Source organism: Rhinatrema bivittatum, chromosome 2, assembly GCF_901001135.1.
Source record: "Rhinatrema bivittatum chromosome 2, aRhiBiv1.1, whole genome shotgun sequence".
NCBI classification, from domain to species: domain Eukaryota; kingdom Metazoa; phylum Chordata; class Amphibia; order Gymnophiona; family Rhinatrematidae; genus Rhinatrema; species Rhinatrema bivittatum.
The window spans coordinates 135,467,974-135,488,955 of record NC_042616.1 but is presented as its reverse complement, the minus strand read 5'-3'; the positions used below and the strand labels follow the sequence as shown (position 1 = coordinate 135,488,955).

The following is a 20,982-nucleotide window of genomic DNA, read 5'->3' as shown; positions in this document are numbered from 1 at the left end:
TTCTAATCTAGACAGCAGCCTCCATTATCTTCCTTTTATGGAACAGCTTTTGTGATGTGAAACCTAGAAATAAATACTAACACATACATTTTATATTAAGCTTTGATACAGTCCCGAGGCTTTAAAACTTTGAAATCCAGGGCGAGACGTCTGCAATCAACATCTGAACGCAAAGCAGAACCAGAAAATGTGGCTCCTTCTTTTGTGAAGGCAAGTACTCTACCAACTGCTTTATCTTTCTTTTTTTTTTTGTCAGATATTCCTTTGTATTGATTCCACAATTGATGTTACAATGTTCGTTCTGGGCTATATTTAGTTAAATGCTTTCCCTAGAAGTTCATGTTAATGTTTTGTTTTTTCAACCATCTCACACTTTGTAAGATTTTGGAATATACAATAGAGCAGGGCTTCCCAAACTGTGGGTCGGGCCCCCAAATGGGATCATACATCCTTCAGTTGGGGTCACAAGTGTCTCAAGTGACAGCATTCTTTAGATGCCAGCAGCAGCATTACTGGATGTCAGCATGGGGCCCGTAAATGAGCACACACTCATAGGCTGTAAAGTGGCACAACCCTTACATGAGTTTCTGTAGTTGCAGGAAGCCCTACGCAAGGAGGGATCAGGACTGCTGCAGGGCCTAATGTGATCTGCATGTGGCAGCAGCTTGGGACCAGCCATGAAAGAAGGGGAGGGTTGTGTGTATGGCCAGTGAAGATTTTCACTGCCGCCCTCCCCTCACAAACCACTGAAACTAACCAAGAGAAAAATATTGCCCCTGTCAGCCTGCTCTCTTCCCACTGTTATCATCCACCTTTTGTCCAGAGCCGAAAGGAAAACTTTACCATTGACTCTGGCCAGTGAGATGTTTGGAAGAGGGGCTATTTGAAGAAAAGGATGAAAGGCAAAAGGGTTTTTTGTGTTGGCTAAGGTGGGGAGGGATTGCTTCCAGAGAGAGAGAAGGAATGACAAAATCTACTGAGGGATGTAAAAAGAATGGAGATGTGAAAAAAGGTTTGAGAGAGAGGAGGCAATGGGAGATGTGAAAAGGACTAGAAGTGAGAGAAGGTATGGGCTGCGGAGTAAGAGATACAGAGATTGAGAGAGGGGAGGAGGTGAAGAGAGGGCATTAGATGGAGTACAGGAAGGTTGAGAAGGCATTATTGATGGAGGGGAGTTGTATCACTGCTAGTATATTTTTGGTCATCCTCTGGGCATACCTGGGAACTCTCCGGATTTGGCCTGGAGATTCAGAATTCTGAATGAATTGCCGGGTCTCCGGGCCAACACCCAATAACTCCGGGTGCCCTGTTGCAGAAGGCTGGAAGAAAAAGGGTCTGGAGCAGCGCGGGCACAAGGAAGGAGGAGTATCAGCACCTGTGCCTCAGGAAAATGACGTGAAAAGCGAGATGAGCAGGAGCGTTACCATCCCCTGCGGGGAAACAAGAAATTGCAGATGCAGGAGGAAGAGCAACAACATCGGGCTGCGTGTTGAAAATAAAACAAGGGCAGAGCAGCCAGACACTGCAGGAGGAGGAGGAAGTGGAGCACATGTCCTGTGGAAAGAGGAGACTCCTGTGGCTGATGAGAATGAGTGTGTGTGTGTGTGTGTGTGTGTGTGTGTGAAAGAGGGAGAGAAGTAAATGTGAGTGTATTCATTTATGGGCGTATGTGGAAAAGGGAGAGGAGTGAGTGCATGTATACGGTGGAACAAGGAGAGAAGTGGTGCATATGTATGCAGACAAAGGAGAGAAATGAATGAGAGAATAAGCATACCAAGTGAGTGTGCTAATGTATGAGAGAGTTTGTGCGCATGCTATCGCCTTCCCCCTCACCCTGATCCTCGACAATCTCAGGGTGACAGAAAATGAAAAGTTCCCAGGTGTGCCTCTGGGGTCATATGAATTTTCAAGTTCCAAAATGGGGTCACTTTGGATAAAGTTTGGGAAGCCCTGCAATAGAGTATGCTATGGTGTGAAAATTTGCTGAGCAATATAAATTTTAAAGACAAACTATATTAGCCTTAATAGCATTTCATTTTCTGTTTCTTATAATGAGGTATTTGTTTTCCTTTAAATTACAGTGGTGGCAAGGAGCAGTAGTTGACCAGCCGCATATATCTAATAAAGGCCTGTTTGTGACTTGGAAAGAAGAAAAAATGGATAGCCTGTATATGTGGAAAAGATTAAAGATGGTGGGAGATTAGTTTATGGCTAAGATAATGGTTGGGTTACAAACTAGAAGGTCTATAAGAACAGAACTTTGCATAGTGAGACTGGCGGTCATGATCAACAGTGGGGCTTGGTGCTCAGAGGGCAATAAGAAACAGCATAGTAGCTAGTCTTACAGTAGCAGGACACTCCTTTTTATCATTTTAGCCAAGATCAAGCAAGCCTTCATAATTTTGATTTCAGGTATTTGCAATGGAAATGTGTAAACCTTTTTTCCTCTCTCTCCAAATCCATGTCTAACACTGATTTAGACTTGACAGTGCGGCGGGGGGGGGACGTCCTTTGAAGAGTGTGTATGTCATACACAGAAACCTGAGATGAAGAGGAAAATATTCTGAAATAAAAGAGCTCTGGGGAAAAGTTAATGCAAGAATGCAGCAATAACAAAGCCAGAGATTCTTAAACCTGTCCTTAGGGATCCCTTTCCCAGTCTTGGGGTTTTTTCAGGAAATCCGCACTCAATGTGTGTGAGATTTATTTGCATGCACGTTCTTCATTTTATGCATCTATCTCATACATATTCATTGTGGATATCCTGAAGAACCCCCTCCCCCCTTCCCAAAACTGACTGAGGGTCAGAGGATGGGTTTGGGAACTACTGAGCTAAAGGGTAAAAATCGTTGAGAAGATGAATCGCTAGACTCCCTCCATCCCCCCCTTCGGGAAAAGACATGAAAAGACATGCTTCCCAAGTAGGAGTAATGTCTTCTCACAGGCTGCTGCTTGAGAAGCTACTCTGCTAAACCCAGAGAAGAAGGGACTAGAACTGGGAAGGTTTATAAGAGAGTGTGCCTGCTCGTATCTAACATGAAATTATACAAGAGTAGACATGCCAGAAGCGGTAGATAGGATGAAAGAGGACATTGGGGAAAAATGGTCAAATCCAAAAATACACTGCAAATGGAGAGATGTATATATAGGGGGTGAAATTCTAAGTTCGAAAGAAGAGCAGAATCTGGGGGTGATGGCCAAAAAGGTAAATAAAGTGACTGCAAAAGCCAGAAAGATGCTTGGATGCATAGAAAGAGGAATGGTCAGCAGAAAAAAGGTGATATTGATCCTGTATAAATCCTTAGTGAGACCTCATTTGGAATACTGTGTATAATTCTAGAGACTGCTCCTTCAAAAGGAGATAAAGTATTCTACCTCCTAAAAAGTCAGCAGATTTGTGGATTACAAATGACATACAGATTGTTCCAGGCAGTGTGTTTATTGCAAACCAGTATGCTCTTCAAGTAAATTTTTAATGTCACAATTCATTATCTCTGACTTTTTAGGGGGTAGAATGCTTTTGCAAGCCACTGTAAACTGGTTGGCCTCTATCCAGAGGGTGGCTACTAAAATGGTCATTGATCTTCATTCTAAAGCATATGAGAGAGACTTAAAGATCTAAACATGTATACCCCAAAGGAAAGGTGGGACAGGGGAAATATGATAGAGATTTAAATACCTCTGAGATTTCCATACCCAGGAGGTGAATTGATTATGTGATCGCTGTGCTGCTGATGAAGCTATATACGAAACAAAGGCCACTGTTGGGCTAACTTCACAATTAATACGACTACCAACCCTTCAATAGCACACTTGTGGTTCTTCAGTTGTTTGTTTGCAATTTAAAAAGACTTAAATTTCTTGTTTGATCCGCACATGATGCTGTCCAGGTGGCTATCAGGGCAGGCTTGCTGTTGTGTGATAGACTAAAGAGTTATTGCAAAACAAGGCTAAAAATCGATATTTAGAGTTTCCTTTTTTTTTTTCTTTGGCATATGATGTGTGGAAATTCTAGGCTCTTTGGTGATTATTATTGGGAAATATTTCTTTACAGAAAGGATGGTGAATACCTGGAACCACCACCCTGTGGAGGTGATGGAGAAGATAGTACCTGATTCCAAGAAAAAGCATGAGATAAACACAGGGGATCTGTGAGGTAGTGATAGAAATTGTAAGCTGTATTAGTTGGTGTGGATGAGTAGACTAGATAGGCCTTTCTGCCGTCACCTTTCTGCGTTTCTATGCAAAATGATGCATTTGAGATGTAAAATTCTAAGAGGCAAATACCTTCTTGGAGGTGAAGAACTAGCAGTCGCTAAACAAAGACTTTTGCTGGGTCATCTTCGACTGCCTCAAGGTAGTCAGTCAATGTAGCGAAGCAGTTGGGAAAGCTAGTAGTGTACTTGATGCATAAAGCAGTGATTCTTCTAGCACTCTGCTGTTCACCTTCCCTTTAATAGAGTGAACCCCATTGACTAGCAACTAGCATAGCAGGATTTAAGAGGTTTATCTCAGGACAAGCAGGATGCTAGTCCTCACATATGGGTGACATCATTGATGGAGTCCTATTGCAGAAAACTTTCTGTCAAAGTTTCTAGAAACTTTTGACTGGCACTCTGAGCCCACTGAGCATGCCTAGCATGCCATGATATTCTCTGCCATAGGGGTCTCCCTTCAGTCTTCGTTTTTCTGTGCTGCTGTTGACATCGCGGAGCAGGAGCCTGTGTGAGTTTCTCATAAACTGTCTGACTGAAAATCAGATTAAAAAAACAATTCTTTCTCTCCCATATCGGGGTCTCCTGTGTTACCACCAGCCGGTGAGTAATTTTTTCTGATTTTACTCTTTTGAGTAAAACTATTTTTTTCTTCTCATTTCCATCGACGGCTGTCGAGGAAAATATGGCCACAGGATTTAGGAAATGTCCCAACTTAATTGGACTATGTCCATTACAGATCCACACCTCGAGTGTGTCTTTTGTTTAGGTCAAACGCACGATGTAACAGCTTGTCCAAAGTGCGCTGAGATGACCGCGAAGGGTCGAAAGGCCCGCCAAGAAAATATGGAACATTTATTCCATCTACAACTGTTGCCTTCCCCGTCGACGTCTCCGGCCAGAGTATTGAAATGTTTAATCATCAAAAAACCGTCGTCCGGAAGGTTCGGGGGATCGTTCATCGCCGACCCCATCTGTGGCATAGACGAGGTCAGCGGCGGAACACCGACCAAAGCATCGTCACCCATCGATCCCGGAGGCGCTTCTCTCCCCAGAGAAATTGACCGCAAAACGGCCTCAACTTCAAGAAACACAGATGCCTTCAATGCCGAGGCTTTCACCTCCTCTCGATGCACCAATCATCGAACCTCCACAGGGCCCTGTGGAAGGACTAACAACACCTCTACTGCTACCATGTGTAGCTGCTCTGCCTGCACCAGCTATCACGGAGGAATTGACAGATTTTATCCGTCAAGCGGTGCTCCAAGCATTGAAGGACCATCGATGCCATTGCCGGTGCCTGCACCGAAGCCGGTACCAATACCGAAGCCATTGCCTGCACAGGAAGCGAGGCTGCCGTAGATGCTGATGCCCAGCCCAGTGCCGGAACCAGTCCTGTCGATGCTGACGCCAGTGCCTGGGGCCCCAAGACAGCCAGAATTAGCCTTGTTTCAGTTACTTATGAATAGGTTCGACGCAATCGTCTGTGCTCTACCACCGAAACAAATTCCGGCAAAACCATATGAAGTCCCTGGACGGATACCGCTTGATGATCCACAGCCAGGTCCTTCAGGGCTTTCTCAGCCACCAAGGTCTTCTCCCACTTCTCCATGTCGAGAAGACCCTTACAATTCCTGGGAGGACAGACACACGGATACTTCTGAGAGTTTTATGTCTGACCCATCTCCTCCTCCGGAAGGAAAAAATCCCCACCAGAAGATTTATCCTTCACTAATTTTGTTAAGTATATGGCAGACACCATACCATTTACTTTGGTATCCGAAGAGGACACAAGACGGCAAACGTTGGAAGTCCTACAGTTCGTGGACCCTCCAAAAGAAGTTTTGGCCATCTCTGTCCACGAAGTACTATTAGAATTACAGCACAGACTCTGGGAGCATCCATGCTCCGTACCATCCATAAACAAGAGAGTGGACACTACTTATTTAGTTCAAAATGTCCCTGGGTAACAAATCACAGCTGCCTCATCAGTCAGTTGTTGTTGAGTCTGCACAAAAGAAGTCTAAGAGAATAAGATCTCATTCTTCCACTCCTCCTGGGAAGGATCACAGATTCCTGGACTCCTTGGGCAGGAAAGTCTATCAGGGAGCCATGCTCAATTCAAGGATGGCATCATATCACCTATGTATGACGCAATACCAGAGGAATCTGAGGAAACAGATGCAAGATCTTTCAAATTCTTTACCACAGTAGTACCAAGAAGCAGCTCAAGCCATAATACACAAAGGGCTTGAAGCTGGTAAGCACGAGGTCCGAGCTGCTTACGACTATTTTGAAACTGCTTCCAGAGTAGTGGCCTCAGGTATAAGTGCACGTCGCTGGGCATGGCTGAAGGCCTCTGACCTCAGGCCTGAGGTCCAGGAAAAACTAGTTGATTTGCCATGCGTAGGACACAACCCCTTTGGCTCAAAGGTGCAGGATGCTGTGGCCCAGTTGAAAGAACATACAGAAACCTTGCGCCAACTGTCAGTTCCGCAAGATTCTGCTGCATCATCATCTCACCGTCCTCCAAGGAAGGAATCTCAAAAGGCCTTTCTACAGACAGAGGCGTTATTACCCTCCAGCATCAAGGGACAGATATTCTCGGCCGCAGCAAAGATCTCAGCCCAGACAACCTAGAGCTGCTAGGCCTCAACCTCCACCGCAGATGGGACCGGCTGCAGGCTTTTGAGGCCACCGCCAGAGACCAAAGCCATCTCTACAACCCACAACCGAATCTACCGGTAGGAGGCGCAGTTTCTTCCTTTTACAACCATTGGGTACAGATAACAGACCAATGGGTGCTCTCAATAATATCTCGAGGTTACCAACTCAATTTTCTCTCAATGCCAAGAGATTCTCCTCCAAAACCTCTTTCACTAAGCAAAAATCACATTCATCTACAAGCAGAATTATCCACCCTTCTGAGAGCCAGAGTCATATAGCCGGTGCCCCAGACTCAGCAGGGCAGAAGATTCTACTCCCGTTATTTCCTCATTCCAAAGAAAACCGGAGGCCTACATCCCATCCTAGACCTCAGAAATCTCAACAAATTTCTGAAGAAAGAAAAGTTCAAGATGGTCTCTCTAGGCACCATGCTTCCACTTCTTCAAACAGGAGATTGGCTTTGTTCTGTGGATCTACAAGACTCTTACGCTCACGTTCCAATATTACCTCCTCATCGTAAGTATCTGCGTTTCCTGGTGGGTCATCAGCATTTCCAGTACAGAGTACTACCATTCGGACTTTCCTCAGCTCCCAGAGTATTCACAAAATGCCTGGCAGTGATAGCAGCACACTTACACAAGGAAAGTGTCCATGTCTTCCCTTATCTAGACGACTGGCTCATCAGAAGTCAATCTCAACAAGGAGCTCTGGCTTCTCTCAGTCGAACAATTGCTCTATTTCACTCTATGGGCTATCTCATCAATTATCAAAAGTCCCATCGCATTGTCTCACCTGCTTCAATTCATCGGAGCAGAATTGAACACCATACTTTCAAAAGCTTTTCTACCCGAGGATCGGGCAGAAACACTTTCCCTATTGGCAAACTCGCTACACTCGAAGAAACAAGCAACAACTCATCAGTTTCTAACCTTACTAGGCCACATGGCCTCCACAGTTCATGTCACTCCTATGGCAAGACTAGCCATGAGAATAACCCAATGGACATTAAGATCACAATGGATCCAAGCCATTCAACCGCTGTATTCTCCAATTCAGGTAACCCACCAGCTATGTTTGTCTCTACTATGGTGGGCAAACAAGGACAACTTGCGCAAGGGCCTACCCTTCCAACAACCAGTCCCACAGATAACTTTAACTACAGATGCATCCACCTTGGGTTGGGGAGCTCACAGACAAACTCCAGACCCAGGATACTTGGACAAAACGTGAAGCAACATTTCAAATCAATTTCCTGGAACTTCGAGCTATACTCTATGCGCTGCATGTGTTCAAGGACTGCCTTTCACTCAAGACTGTTCTGATTCAAACGGGCAATACAGTAGCCATGTGGTACCTGAAGACAGGGAGGTTCGGGCTCGTATCTCCTTTGTCAAGAAGCCGCTCAGATTTGGGACTGGGCTCTGACACATTCCATGTTTCTCTGGGCCACTTATCTAGCAGGTATCCACAACATAGTTGTAGATCGCCTCAGTCGTCAGTTCCAACCACACAAGTGGTCCCTGGATCCCTCAGTAGCGACTGGGATATTCCAACGTTGGGGACAACCAACAATGGACCTCTTTGCATCACACCTGAATCAAAGTGGACAGATTCTGTGTTCTGCGCAAACAGAAACACCAGCCAGCCAAGGACGCCTTTGCTCGCCCTTGGAACTCAGGCCTTCTATACGCGTATCCTCCGATACCGCTAATAACCAAAACTCTAGTGAAGCTCCAACAGGACAAAGGGACCATGATACTCATAGCCCCTTATTGGCCTCGACAAGTATGGTTTCCCATACTTCTAGACCTCTCGATCAGAGAACCAGTTCGCCTGGGTGTAGCTCCCACTCTCATAACTCAGGATCAGGGTCGGTTGCGCCATCCCAACCTTCAATCCCTATCCCTGACAGCATGGATGTTGAAAACTTGATCTTACAATCACTCAATCTTTCAACTAATGTCTCACAAGTGCTTATAGCTTCACGTAAACCTTCCACATGGAAAAACTAGTCTTCAAATGGAAAAGGTTTACCTTGTGGTGTGCACAAAAGGCCATTGACCCTTTCTCCTGCCCCACAACTTCTCTATTAGACTATTTATGCCATCTTTCAGACTCTGGTCTCCAGACCTCATCTGTCAGAGTACACTTAAGTGCAATCTCTGCTTACCATAACAAGATGGGAGATGCACCAATATCCACACAACCTCTTGTCAGTAGGTTTGAGAGGTTTAACTCACCTTAAACCACCAATTCGGCCACCAGTCACAGAATGGGACCTTAATCTGGTCTTAACAAGGCTCATGCATTCTCCTTTTGAACCCATGACTTCCTGTGATCCTAAATTTCTCACATGGAAGACTACCTTCCTTATAGCCATTACATCAGCTAGAAGGGTTAGTGAGTTACAAGCACTTGTCACGTACTCACCCTATACAAAATTCCTACATGACAGTGGTTCTCCGAACACATCCAAAATTCCTTCCCAAGGTAGTTACGGAATTCCACTTGAACTAGTCCATAGTTTTACCCACATTCTTTCCATGGCCTCATTCTCACCAAGGAGAACGGGCCGTACATACCTTGGACTGTAAACGTGCGCTAGCATATTACTTAGACCGCACTGCAGTCCACAGGAAATCCACTCAACTCTGTTTCTTTTGATCCAAAGAAACCGGGTAAAGCAGTGGGTAAACACACACTCCAACTGGCTAGCAGATTGCATACAGTTTTGCTATGAAAAAGCAGGCCTTCCTCTCCAAGGGTGAGTAAAGGCGCATTCAGTAAGAGCAATGTCAACCTCAGTAGCACACTATCGGTCAGTGCCAGTTCTTGATATATGTAAAGCAGCAACATGGAGTTCTCTTCACACCTTTGCAGGTCATTACTGTTTGGACAAAGAAGGACGACAAGATTCAGCCTACGGACAATCTGTCTTAAAGAACTTGTTTTCAGTTTAATCCCAACTCCTTCTACATCCAACCTGCTGTGATCTTCAGCTGCCTCATTTCACCAACAATACTTCAGTGTTGCTTCACTACCAAATGACTCAGCCTCTAGCTTGCTAATCACCCATATGTGAGGACTAGCATCCTGCTTGTCCTGGGATAAAGCAAAATTGCTTACCTTGTAATAGGTGTTATCCCAGGACAGCAGGATGTAGTCCTCACGAAACCCACCTTCCACCCCATGGATTTGGGTCCAATAAGTTTTATTATTTTATTTTTGCTAAAGCTTATTGCTACATACGAGATTGAAGGGAGACCCCTGTGGCAGAGAATATCATGGCATGCTCAGTGGGCTCAGATTGCCAGTCAAAAGTTTCTAGAAACTTTGACAAAGTTTTCCGCAATAGGGCTCCATCAATGTTGTCACCCATATGTGAGGACTACATCCTGCTGTCCTGGGATAACACCTATTACAAGGTAAGCAATTTTGCTATATCTTCATCTGGACCCATGGATTTGAGTATCTTAAGGAATTCTACTAGGAGTTTAACAAACTCCAACCCACCATCAACTTCAGCCTAGAGCAGTCTACACAGCAAGTCCATTTTCTGGATACCACTGTGCAATTACATGAAGGACACATAACCACACTATACAATAAACCCACAGACTGCCATAAATACCTACATGCCTCCAGCTTCCATCCACCCCCCTAGCACCAGGCCTTTTGTCTACAGCCAAGCTGATACAATTGTATTTGTTCTGATCCCTAGAAAAGGGGCTGCTATCTGAAGAAATTACAAAGAACATCTTTAGGATTAAGGTACCCACCCAATGAGATAAGAGAACTAATCAACAGAGCCAGACAAATATCTAAGAACATTCTGCTAGATTATACCAAAAAAAAGAAAATAACAGAGCACCTCTGGTTGCAGCTGTAGCTCCCAGTTGAAACCATTGAAACGCATCATCAAGGATCTGCAGTCTATCCCGGACTGTAGGTGAAGGCAGTGCATGCAAATTTTATTTCATGCTTATTCATTTTGGATATCCTGAAAACCTGACTGGATGGGGATCCCCTAGGACAGGTTTGGGAACCACTGCCCTATGACATCCAGAGTTAATGCGCCTGCTCTCCTTCCAGTGTAATATATGCCATCACCTGCCAGCAATGTTATTCTGCTGTCTACATAGAACAAACAGATCAGTCTCAAGGAAAAATTAAATGGATACACATGATATTAGAAATAGCAGCATTCAAAAACTTGTAGGAGAATTTCATCCTTTCAGGGCACTTTTTTTTTACTACATCTTTTGCACTACACTTTCAGGCCGATACAGTACAGTGCACTCCGGTGGAGCGCACTGTTAACCCGCATTTGGATGTGTGTTTTCGACGTGCTAGCACACGCAACATGCAGAGAAGGGCTACCAAAATAAGGGGAATGGAACAGCTCCCCTATGAGGAATGACTAAGGAGGTTAGGCCTTTTCAGCTTGGAGAAGAGATGGCTGAGGGGGGATATGATAGAGGTGTTTAAAATCATGAGAGCTCTAGAACTGGTAGATGTGAATCGGTTAATTACGCTTTCTGATAATAGAAAGACTAGGGGGCACTCCATGAAGTTAGCATGTGGCACATTTAAAACTAATCGGAGAAAGTTCTTTTTCACTCAACGCACAATTAAACTCTGGAATTTGTTGCCAGAGGATGTGGTTAGTGCAGTTACTATAGCTGTGTTTAAAAAAGGATTGGATAAGTTCTTGGAGGAGAAGTCCATTACCTGCTATTAATTAAGTTGACTTAGAAATTAGCCACTGCTATTACTAGCAACGGTAACATGGGATAGAATTAGTTTTTGGGTACTTGCCAGGTTCTTATGGCCTGGATTGGCTACTGTTGGAAACAGGATGCTGGGCTTGATGGACCCTTGGTTTGACCCAGTATGGCATGTTCTTATTAGTTATTCCCGCGCAATACAGAAAGTAAAATATGCAGCCAAGCCGCACATTTTACTTTCAGAAATTAACACCTGCCGGCGCAGGGGACGTGGACAGAAAAGCAGTAAAAAAAAAAACCCTGCTTTTCTGTGCACAGTCTGACTTAATATGGTGATATTAAGTCGGAGGCCTCAAAAGTAAAAATTAAAAATCTGCCCGCGGGTCGGAAGACGGATGCTCAATTATGCTGGTGTCCGTTTTCCGAACCCATGGCTGTCAGCGGGTTTGAGAACCAACGCCGGCAAAATTGAGCGTCGGCTGACAAACCCGCTGACAGCCGCCGCTTCTGTCAAAAAGGAGACGCTAGGGACGCGCTAGTGTCCCTAGCGCCTCCTTTTACCGCGGGCCCTAATTTGCATAGGCCACCCTCCTGAATCGCGCGCCCAGGAGAGTGGGCGCTCTCCAGCTCTCCCGCGCGTTTTTCTGAATCAGCCTATTTGTGCATCTGATGGAAGTGGACTTTGGTCCTAAAAGGCTTATACTCAATAAATTGGTTAGTCTCGAAGGTGCCACCTGTGTCTGTCATTTTTGTTCACATGGAGTGATTTTTGTCTTGTACCTAACATATGAAGCTGTTCTTCCCTGTGTTTTTTGTTTTGGTGTCTTGAATATCCTTTCCTATCTGAAAAGAGTATCTCGATTTATGTTTACCTCCCATTACTGATTATCACTGAACCACAATTCAGTTAATGCAGCCACATCAATATCCTCTTCTACTATGGTGGCTTTCTTGATTGGGGTGTTTTCTAGATAGCTTGGAAAGTCATGTGCAGAAAAGCTCGTAGGCTATTTTTATACTTCTTTCTCTGACATACGTAACTTGTGTAGCAGGAGCTTTTATTGTTCAGATCTTGTCATGGGAAAAATAAATGGATCCCAAACTGTTTCAGAGCTGTTAGTGAGCGAAGATGTGCCTTGTCATAAGTTCTCTTTTGAAACTGGATGAATCAAGGATATGGGATGTTTGCCATAGTCTTATGTAATCCCATTGAGCTAGAACTTTATTGTTGGGATGTCAGTAATACACAAACATTTGCTATAAGGCAAATTCATATAACATTTTAGAAGAAAGTTGTTACCCATTTTTTAAAAAGGCATTCTGCCTGATTTGACGTGATATAGCTTGGACCCTGTTCCCTTATTTTCTTATCTGAATTGTCCAGGGAATGGTACAGTCTTGCAGTCTGACAACCACCTTCTGCCATCTTTCATATGCCAAATAGTGAAAGCAAAATGAGATACCCAGCTCTGTGTGTTGCAATCATAATAAAGGTTTATTTTGTCAGCATCTACTGGTTACCAATGTTTGTTCATTTTTCCCCTATGAATATTTTACATATATAAAGAAAAATCTGCTTTGTTAAACAAATCCTCAAGTTGGTTGTTTTTTTGTTTTTTTTTGACTGTTTCATCAACTTTGGTTTTCTTATCTTGTATTGACTTTCATTCCTCTTCCCACTTTTACCACTTCCTAGGTTCCAGTCTCATGGTTATACTTTTTTTTTTTCCTGTTCTTTTCTCTGTGCCAACTTTTTCTCCTGCTCCCTTTGCTTTATGTAACTGATAAACACCTCTTCTGACTTTGGCAGCTTCAGCCTGTTTCCATCCTTACCTTCTTTCCTGCCTCTTTTCCCAGCTTCCTTTTTCTGTTGCTGCTCATTGCATTTTCTCCTTTATTCCTACTTCCTCAGCAAGACCCAGTCTCCTTCTATAGCCCTACCTCATTGTATATTGGCTAGTAGCTGTGCTAGTTAACACTCCTTTCTATTGTGTTTTGAGCTGGCATTTGTTTATTTTTGTTCAGTTTTATATACTGTCATTCGGTGCAGCCATCATAATGGTTTACAAGAATCAAACAGAAAATAGATAATTAAACATAGTTGCAAAAAAATAACAGTGGGAGGGGGGAGAGGGTGGTGGTGGAAAAGGGAGGAGAAGGAAATAAAGGGAAAGGAGGATAGTAACAGTATTGGGATTTATTCATCTTAGGGGTGGACTTCTAGCGTTTGTTTCTTATAAGTTCATATTGCTAAGATTCCCTGTACGTACCTGGATCAGTCCAGACAGTGGGTTATATCCCCCGACCAGAAGATGGAGTCAGAACAGAGTTTGAGAGCGTCAGCATATAGAGTAGTGCACCCTCTGCTGGAGCTCAGTATTCTTCTGACTCCAACAGATGTGAGTGGGGGGATCCACTAGCTCCCCCAGATTGACAGGGTTTCTTCATTTTTGGTTATTTCTTTCTTTTTCTCCACAGTATTTCCCTGTCTTATGTTTCTCTTCATTTTGGATCCTTAAAATTAAAAAAAAAAAAAAAAGACTTTTCAATTTTTGAGGAGGCGTGTGTCTCTGGCTCTGCCTTCTCTTTTCTGTACTCCTTTCCTCTTCCGTTGGGGTAAGTGGAAGTTTTTTGAGTTTCTTTCTCCACAGGTTTGCTTCTTTTTGGTGGTGCCCCGTGGATGCTGGTGGTTCCGGCCGCTCCACGCGTCGTTTGTGGGTCCCGCGGTTCGCAAGCTCCGCCCGCGGGTGTGTGCTCAACTGAAACGGGGGTTTTCCCCCGCAGTTCCTGGACCCCTTCGGCGGGTTGTTAGGGCCATTCCAGGCCCCCCCGCGGCACTAGCTCGTTTTTGGCCCCCCCCCCGGAGGCTTTTTTCCCGGTGCTGACATGCCGCGGTCCTCGAGGTGTGAGGCCTGCGGCGAACCGGGGAATCATTTTCTGAGGGAGGGGCTTTGTGAGCGGTGCTTCCCCGACGGGGAAGGCACCCTGCAGTCCTCCGGTGCGATTTCGGACCTGCCTCCTCCTCAGCCCGGGCGGCGCGGGCCGGCCACGACGCCGCCTTTGGCGGGAATGGCGGCCATTTTAGGGGGACAGCGTGAGACGGACTCGCTCCCAGATGCAGACAGGATTGGTTGCACTGGCTCTCAACAGGCTTTGCCCCCGGCGGGGGGTTTGCCCGACCGGGGCTCCCAGGACGGTCCCCCCCCCAGGGATTCCAATCAGCTCCCCGTTTTTCTCACCTGATTTTATTCTGGCAATGCACATGGCTTATTTGCAGGGTATGGGAGTGCAGGCGCCGAATCCCCTGGGGGCCCCTCCCCCCCAAGGTTCCTAAACTTGCTGTTGGTCTCACCGCCTCGCCCGTTACCCCTGGATCCCTGCCGGGTCCCTCTCCCGTGCCACCCCGGCGTACCACGGGGATGGCTTCGCCGGTGAGAGACGACTCCCCGGAACCCCCGGAGGCGCATCCGGATGGACATACGGAGGGGGACGACCCTCGAGCCCTACGGGTTTTTCAAAAAGAAGAGCTGGATGAACTCATCCACCATATTATTCAGGAGCTGGACCTCGACCCACCTCCAGATCCGCCGATCCCTGTGGCTCCTGCCGTCGCCACATCTTCTCGCAAAGGGGATCCAGTACTTGCCGCCCTCCGTCCTAGGGCAAGGGCTTTCCCTATCCATGAGTCCTTCCTACAGCTTCTCACCAGGGAGTGGGACACTCCCGAGGCATCCTTGAAAGTCACACGCGCCATGGAAAAGCTATACCCGCTCCCTGAGGATTTTTTGGATCTTATCAAGGTGCCCAAGGTGGATTCAGCGGTGTCGGCAGTGACCAAGAGGACGACCAATCCCGGTCACGGGTGGAACAGCCCTGCGGGATACGCAGGACCGTAAACTAGAAACCTTCCTCAAGAGGGTCTTCGAAGTCTCCGCCCTAGGTATGTGGGCCGTGATGTGCAGTTCGCTCGCGCAAAGGGCCAGCTTACTCTGGGTACAGCAGCTTTTCACCTCTCAGGAGTTGCCCCCTGAAGAGGCCGCCCAGGCGGACCGTCTGGAATCTGCCATAGCATACGGGGCGGACGCCTTGTATGATCTCTTTTGCGTAATGGCGCGGTCCATGGTTTCGGTTGTAGCAGCCCGATGGCTCTTGTGGCTTCGGATGCTTCCTCCAAGTCGAGCCTTGGCTCCCTCCCCTTTCGGGGGAAGTTTTTATTTGGAGAGGACCTGGATCAGATCATCAAGTCACTGGGGGAAAATTCGGTGCATCGGCTGCCGGAGGATAGACAGCGTTCCTTCAGGTCATTTTCTTCCGGTAGAACCAGGGCCCAGGGCACAGCGACGTTATAGGTCTTACCGGCAGTCTGGTTCCCGGATACAGCCGACAAGATCCCAGCCTTGGTCTCGTTCCTTTCGTGGGCGGAGGCCCGCGAGAGAGGGTCCAGGGCAGGGAAATCCGCCCACAAAGTCATCCCAATGATGCCAAAGGAGCCCACTTCTCACCTCCCCGGATCAGAGGCCGCCTCATGGACTTCTACGAGGAGTGGGCAGTTATCTCCACGGACCAGTGGGTGCTGGACACCATAAGAGACGGTTACGCCTTGGAGTTTGTCCGCCCCCGAGGGACCGGTTCATCTTCTCCCCCTGCGGTTCGGATCTCAAGAGGATAGCGGTTCAACAAACACTAGACCGACTGCAGGAAATAGGGGCCATGGTTCCCGTCCCCTTCGAGGTGGGCTTGGGCCACTATTCCATTTACTTCATCATTCCCAAAAAGGACTGTTCCTTTCGGCCCATCCTGGACTTGAAGGAGGTAAACAAGGCCCTCAGTGTCAGCCGGTTCTGCATGGAGACTCTTCGATCAGTGATTGCCGCAGTGCACAAGGGAGAATTCCTCGCTTCACTGCTGGCTCACCGGCAGTATCTTCGCTTCAAGATTCTCGGTCAACACTTTCAGTTCAAGGCGCTTCCCTTCGGTTTGGCATGGTAGTGGTGGCGGCAGCCCTCTGCAAGGAGGGTATCCTAGTACATCCGTACCTAGACGACTGGCTGATTCGAGCGAAGTCCTTCTCACATGGTCAGACCTCAGTGGCCAGAGTAGTACAATTCCTACGCTCTCTGGGCTGGGTGGTGAACCTTCCAAAGAGTTCCCTTGTGCCCTCGCAACACCTGGATTTCTTAGGAGTGAGCTTCGATACCCGGCGGGGTATGGTGTTCCTGCGCCAGGACAAGGCGCAAGCCCTGAGGGAGCACGTGTCTCGGTTTTCGGCTTTGGAAGAACCAACCGCCTGAAATTATCTGCAGCTCCTGGGAGTAATGGCCTCCACCATCGACATGGTACCCTGGGCGTTTGCACCCCTGCGTCCACTGCAAGCGTCCCTGCTATCCTGTTGGAAACCAGTCTCCCAGGAGTATCAGGTGATCCTGCCGCTTCCACCATTAACCAGGAAAAGCCTGGATTGGTGGCTTGTCCCCTCGCATCTGGCTCAGGGAGTCTCGCTCGAGGTTCCCAATTGGGTGGTGGTGACCACCGATGCCAGCCTCGTGGGATGGGGCGCCGTCTGCGAAAGAAGCGCCACGCAGGGGACTTGGACGCCAGAGGAGGCAAAGTGGCCGATCAATCGCCTGGAAACGAGAGCCGTGCATTTCGCTCTTCAGCGTTTTCTTCCCCTGGTGTGACACAGAGAGGTGAGGATCCTGTCGGACAACGCCACCACCGTGGTCTACATCAATCGTCAAGGGGGGACAAGAAGCAAGCATGTCTCCCTCGAGTCAACTCCCCTGATGGAGTGGGCGGAGAGCAATCTCGTCCGGATAGCGGCCTCTCACATCGCTGGGGTGGACAACGTTCAGGCGGACTTCCTGAGTCGTCAACAGCTAGACCCCGGCGAGTGGGCTCTCTCCGAGGCGTCGTTGGGGGACTCCACGCCTTGATCTCATGGCGACCTTTCTCAACGCCAAGGCTCCACGCTTCTTCAGCCGCAGAAGAGAGCGCGGCGCGGAGGGGGTGGATGCCCTCGCCCTTCTGTGGCCGTCGGATCAACTGCTCTATGTGTTTCCTCCTTGGCCTCTGGTCGGCAAGGTTCTCCGCAGGTTGGAACATCATCGAGGGACTGTAATTCTCGTAGCCCCGGAATGGCCCTGTCGGCCATGGTTCGCAGATCTACTTCAGATGACGGTGGACGGCCCACTTCGCGCGTCCCATCTTCCTCATCTTCTGCGTCAGGGGCCGGTATTTTTCGAGCAGGCAGAACTCTTCTGTCTTGCGGCCTGGCTTTTGAACGGCGCCGTCTCTGCCACAGAGGCTACCCGGAGACAGTGATCTCAACGATGCTTCGTTCCCGCAAGCCTTCGACCTCTGTCGCTTACGTTCGAGTTTGGAAGGTCTTCGAAGCCTGGTGCTCCGACCGCGGGGTCCAAACCATGGAGGCGACTGTCCCGCTGATCCTTCATTTCCTACAGGATGGTCTGGATAAGGGTCTCTCCTATAATTCGCTCCAGGTTCAGGTGGCGGCCTTGAATGTCTTTGTACAGAAGGACTGCTCTCTACCCCTTCAGCCGGATATCGCACGTTTTCTGAAGGGTGCCAAACACCTACGGCCACCGGTCAGGGATCCTTTCCCTTCTTGGAGCCTCAGCTTGGTGCTGCGAACGCTATCGGGCCTCCTTTTGAACCCCTGAGGGGGTCCTCCCTCAAGGACCTGACCCTCAAGACGGTTTTCCTGGTAGCCATCTCTTCTGCTCGCCGGATCTCAGAGCTCCAAGCCTTGTCCTGCCGGGACCCTTATCTGCGTTTCTCCAACTCCGGGGTTTCCCTTCGTACGGTGCCATCCTTCCTACCAAAGGTGGTCTCTGCCTTCCACGTCAATCAAACGGTGGAGCTTCCAGCGTTCGCTCCAGAGGAACCCCGGTCTCTCCGGCTCCTGGACGTCAAGCGTGTGCTGCTCCGTTACCTGGAGGTTACCAATGACTTCCGGGTATCCGATCATTTGTTTGTCCTCTGGTCAGGACCGAGGAGAGGTTCTCAGGCATCCAAGACGACTATTGCGTGCTGGATAAAGGACGCCATCTCATCGGCTTACATTGCGGCGGGGTGGGTGCCGCCTCGCAGCGTGTCGGCTCATTCCACGCGATCCCAAGCGGCGTCCTGGGCGGAATCTCGCTCCGTTTCCTCCCAGGAAATCTGCTGTGCGGCGACGTGGAAGTCGTTGCACACTTTTTCCAGACATTACAGACTACACCTGGCGCCTCAGTACACGGGTTCTTTTGGCGATCAAGTTCTCTGAGCAGGTCTCTCAGGACCCCACCCGGTTTAGGGAAGCTTGGGTACATCCCACTGTCTGGACTGATCCAGGTACGTACAGAGAAAAGAAAATTATTCCTTACCTGCTAATTTTCGTTCCTGTAGTACCATGGATCAGTCCAGATGTCCGCCACTAGGGGTTTCATTAGGTCCTGCTCGGATTCTTCCAGGTAACTTTCATTCTGTTTGTCTCTGATTATTGTTACTGTTCACAGCTCCTCACAAGTTGACTGTTGGTGGTCCCGTTGACCGTTTGTTTACTTATATCTTTCTCTGTTCCTTTTTGGGGACGGATCTGGATCCAAAATGTTGTGTTTTGCTTTTGGGCTTTGCTATGCGTAATACTGAGCTCCAGCAGAGGGTGCACTATATATGCTGACGCTCTCAAACTCTGTTCTGACTCCATCTGCTGGTCGGGGGATATAACCCACTGTCTGGACTGATCCATGGTACTACAGGAACGAAAATTAGCAGGTAAGGAATAATTTTCTTTTATGGTTGATGCCAGCTGTTTGTTTCTCTCTTGCATGGGTTTGGTTGGTAGTATTGATTGAAGTTAGATTCGTAAAGTCTACTGATCGTTAATGTAGACTTTATGAAAAAGCAAAGTTTTTAGAGCCTTCTTGAACGTTTTGATACTTGTTATCATTACTATGGGACAAAAGGACACACCATACATCCCCAGACCTGAGATCTGTAGACATACAGCATGCTGTCTGATAAGCTAAAGGTTAAGCATAAAATTGTAGAGTTTTGTGATAATTTTCAATTTTTGTACATGATATATTATATAATATGTTGTATTTTAGGGGCTTCTACTGAGAGACAGAGTCTCAGATGTTGAAAGCCTCGACAAACTGATGAAATCCAAAAATATACCTGAAGGACATCATGACGCATTTAAAACAGGTTTTGCAGAGGGGTTCTTGAAAGCACAGGCACTCACGCAGAGAACAAATGGTAAACTGATTTTCTGGTTTTCTCATTACCTTGGTCCTTATGCAGTTTATGGCAGCTTTTGCTGACAGATATTTGTTGCTGTATTCACAGATTCATTGAGGAGGACACGTCTATTTCTCCTGGTTCTGTTACTGATCGGCATTTATGGCTTGTCAAAAACCCCATTTTTATCTGGTAAAGGCTCCTTTTCTGATAATGGTTTAACTTTTCATTTCTTTAAATCTTTACTTTTTCTATTTTGTAATATTTAAACCCACAGTAGCAGTACCCCATTGCATTGTGGATTTTTTTTTGGAAAGTAAGGATCTTTGTCTTTAATTTTAAGATGATATTACTGTTTGGATTGTGTAAAGGAGAAATTGGGGGAAGTATCAGATTAGAAATTTTAATGTTCATTTTATGACAGGTAATAGATTTTGTGGGGGTAGTGATGGAATGGTGCCTAGTAAGCATAAATATAGGGCTCCCAGTTTCCTACAATGATATGGGGACTGCTGTATAATTTCACCCTGACTGTGAGATTGTAGGAAACTGCTCAGTATCCTAATGGACCTGCCTCTTCCTTTCTTCTCCTGAGCCATCCTGCAGTTGACTCTATTTTTAATTGCTCTGCCCACCTCTGCCATCAACAGCCATGGACCACTGCTAGTATGGGCTGGGTTGCTCCCATTTCCTACTGCTATTTGCGCAAGCAGCCCTCTGAAATTTCAGCTGCCCTAGGCTCACTAGGTGCCACTGTTTCCTTCCTTCCCTCACAGCATAGGCCACAGAAAACAAAAATCATACACCACTAGAAGGGAAGCAATGTTAGTAGGAAGTAGTTGGATAGGGGAGTGAGAAAACGAAGGTGAAGAAGATCAAAAGAAAGGGAAGACAAAGATGGAGTTGTAAGGGAAGGGAGAGACTGGGAAGTGGGTGGGAGGGAGGCTAAGGAGAGATTGGGGGGGGGGGGAATAAGAGTAGAAAACAGAACGGAAATAATAAATAGTGGCAAGGTGGAAGACAGTCATTTTGATACAGCCAAGGGTTGGGAAGTTATATAGATATTTTTTAAAATATTTAAATCTCTTAATTTGAATTTTCAGTAAGGTAAAAAAACAAATTGAACATTA

General features: G+C 47.0%; 1 protein-coding gene across 1 annotated transcript in view; it reads left to right on the top strand.

Moving 5' to 3' along the window:
- YME1L1 (YME1 like 1 ATPase) overlaps positions 1-20,982 on the top strand; it is a 225,473-nt gene that overhangs the window by 32,145 nt on the left and 172,346 nt on the right. Inside the window, 3 exon segments of the mRNA XM_029588647.1 lie at positions 101-210; positions 19,720-19,870; positions 19,961-20,044. Coding sequence (XP_029444507.1) covers positions 101-210; positions 19,720-19,870; positions 19,961-20,044 — 345 coding nt within the window.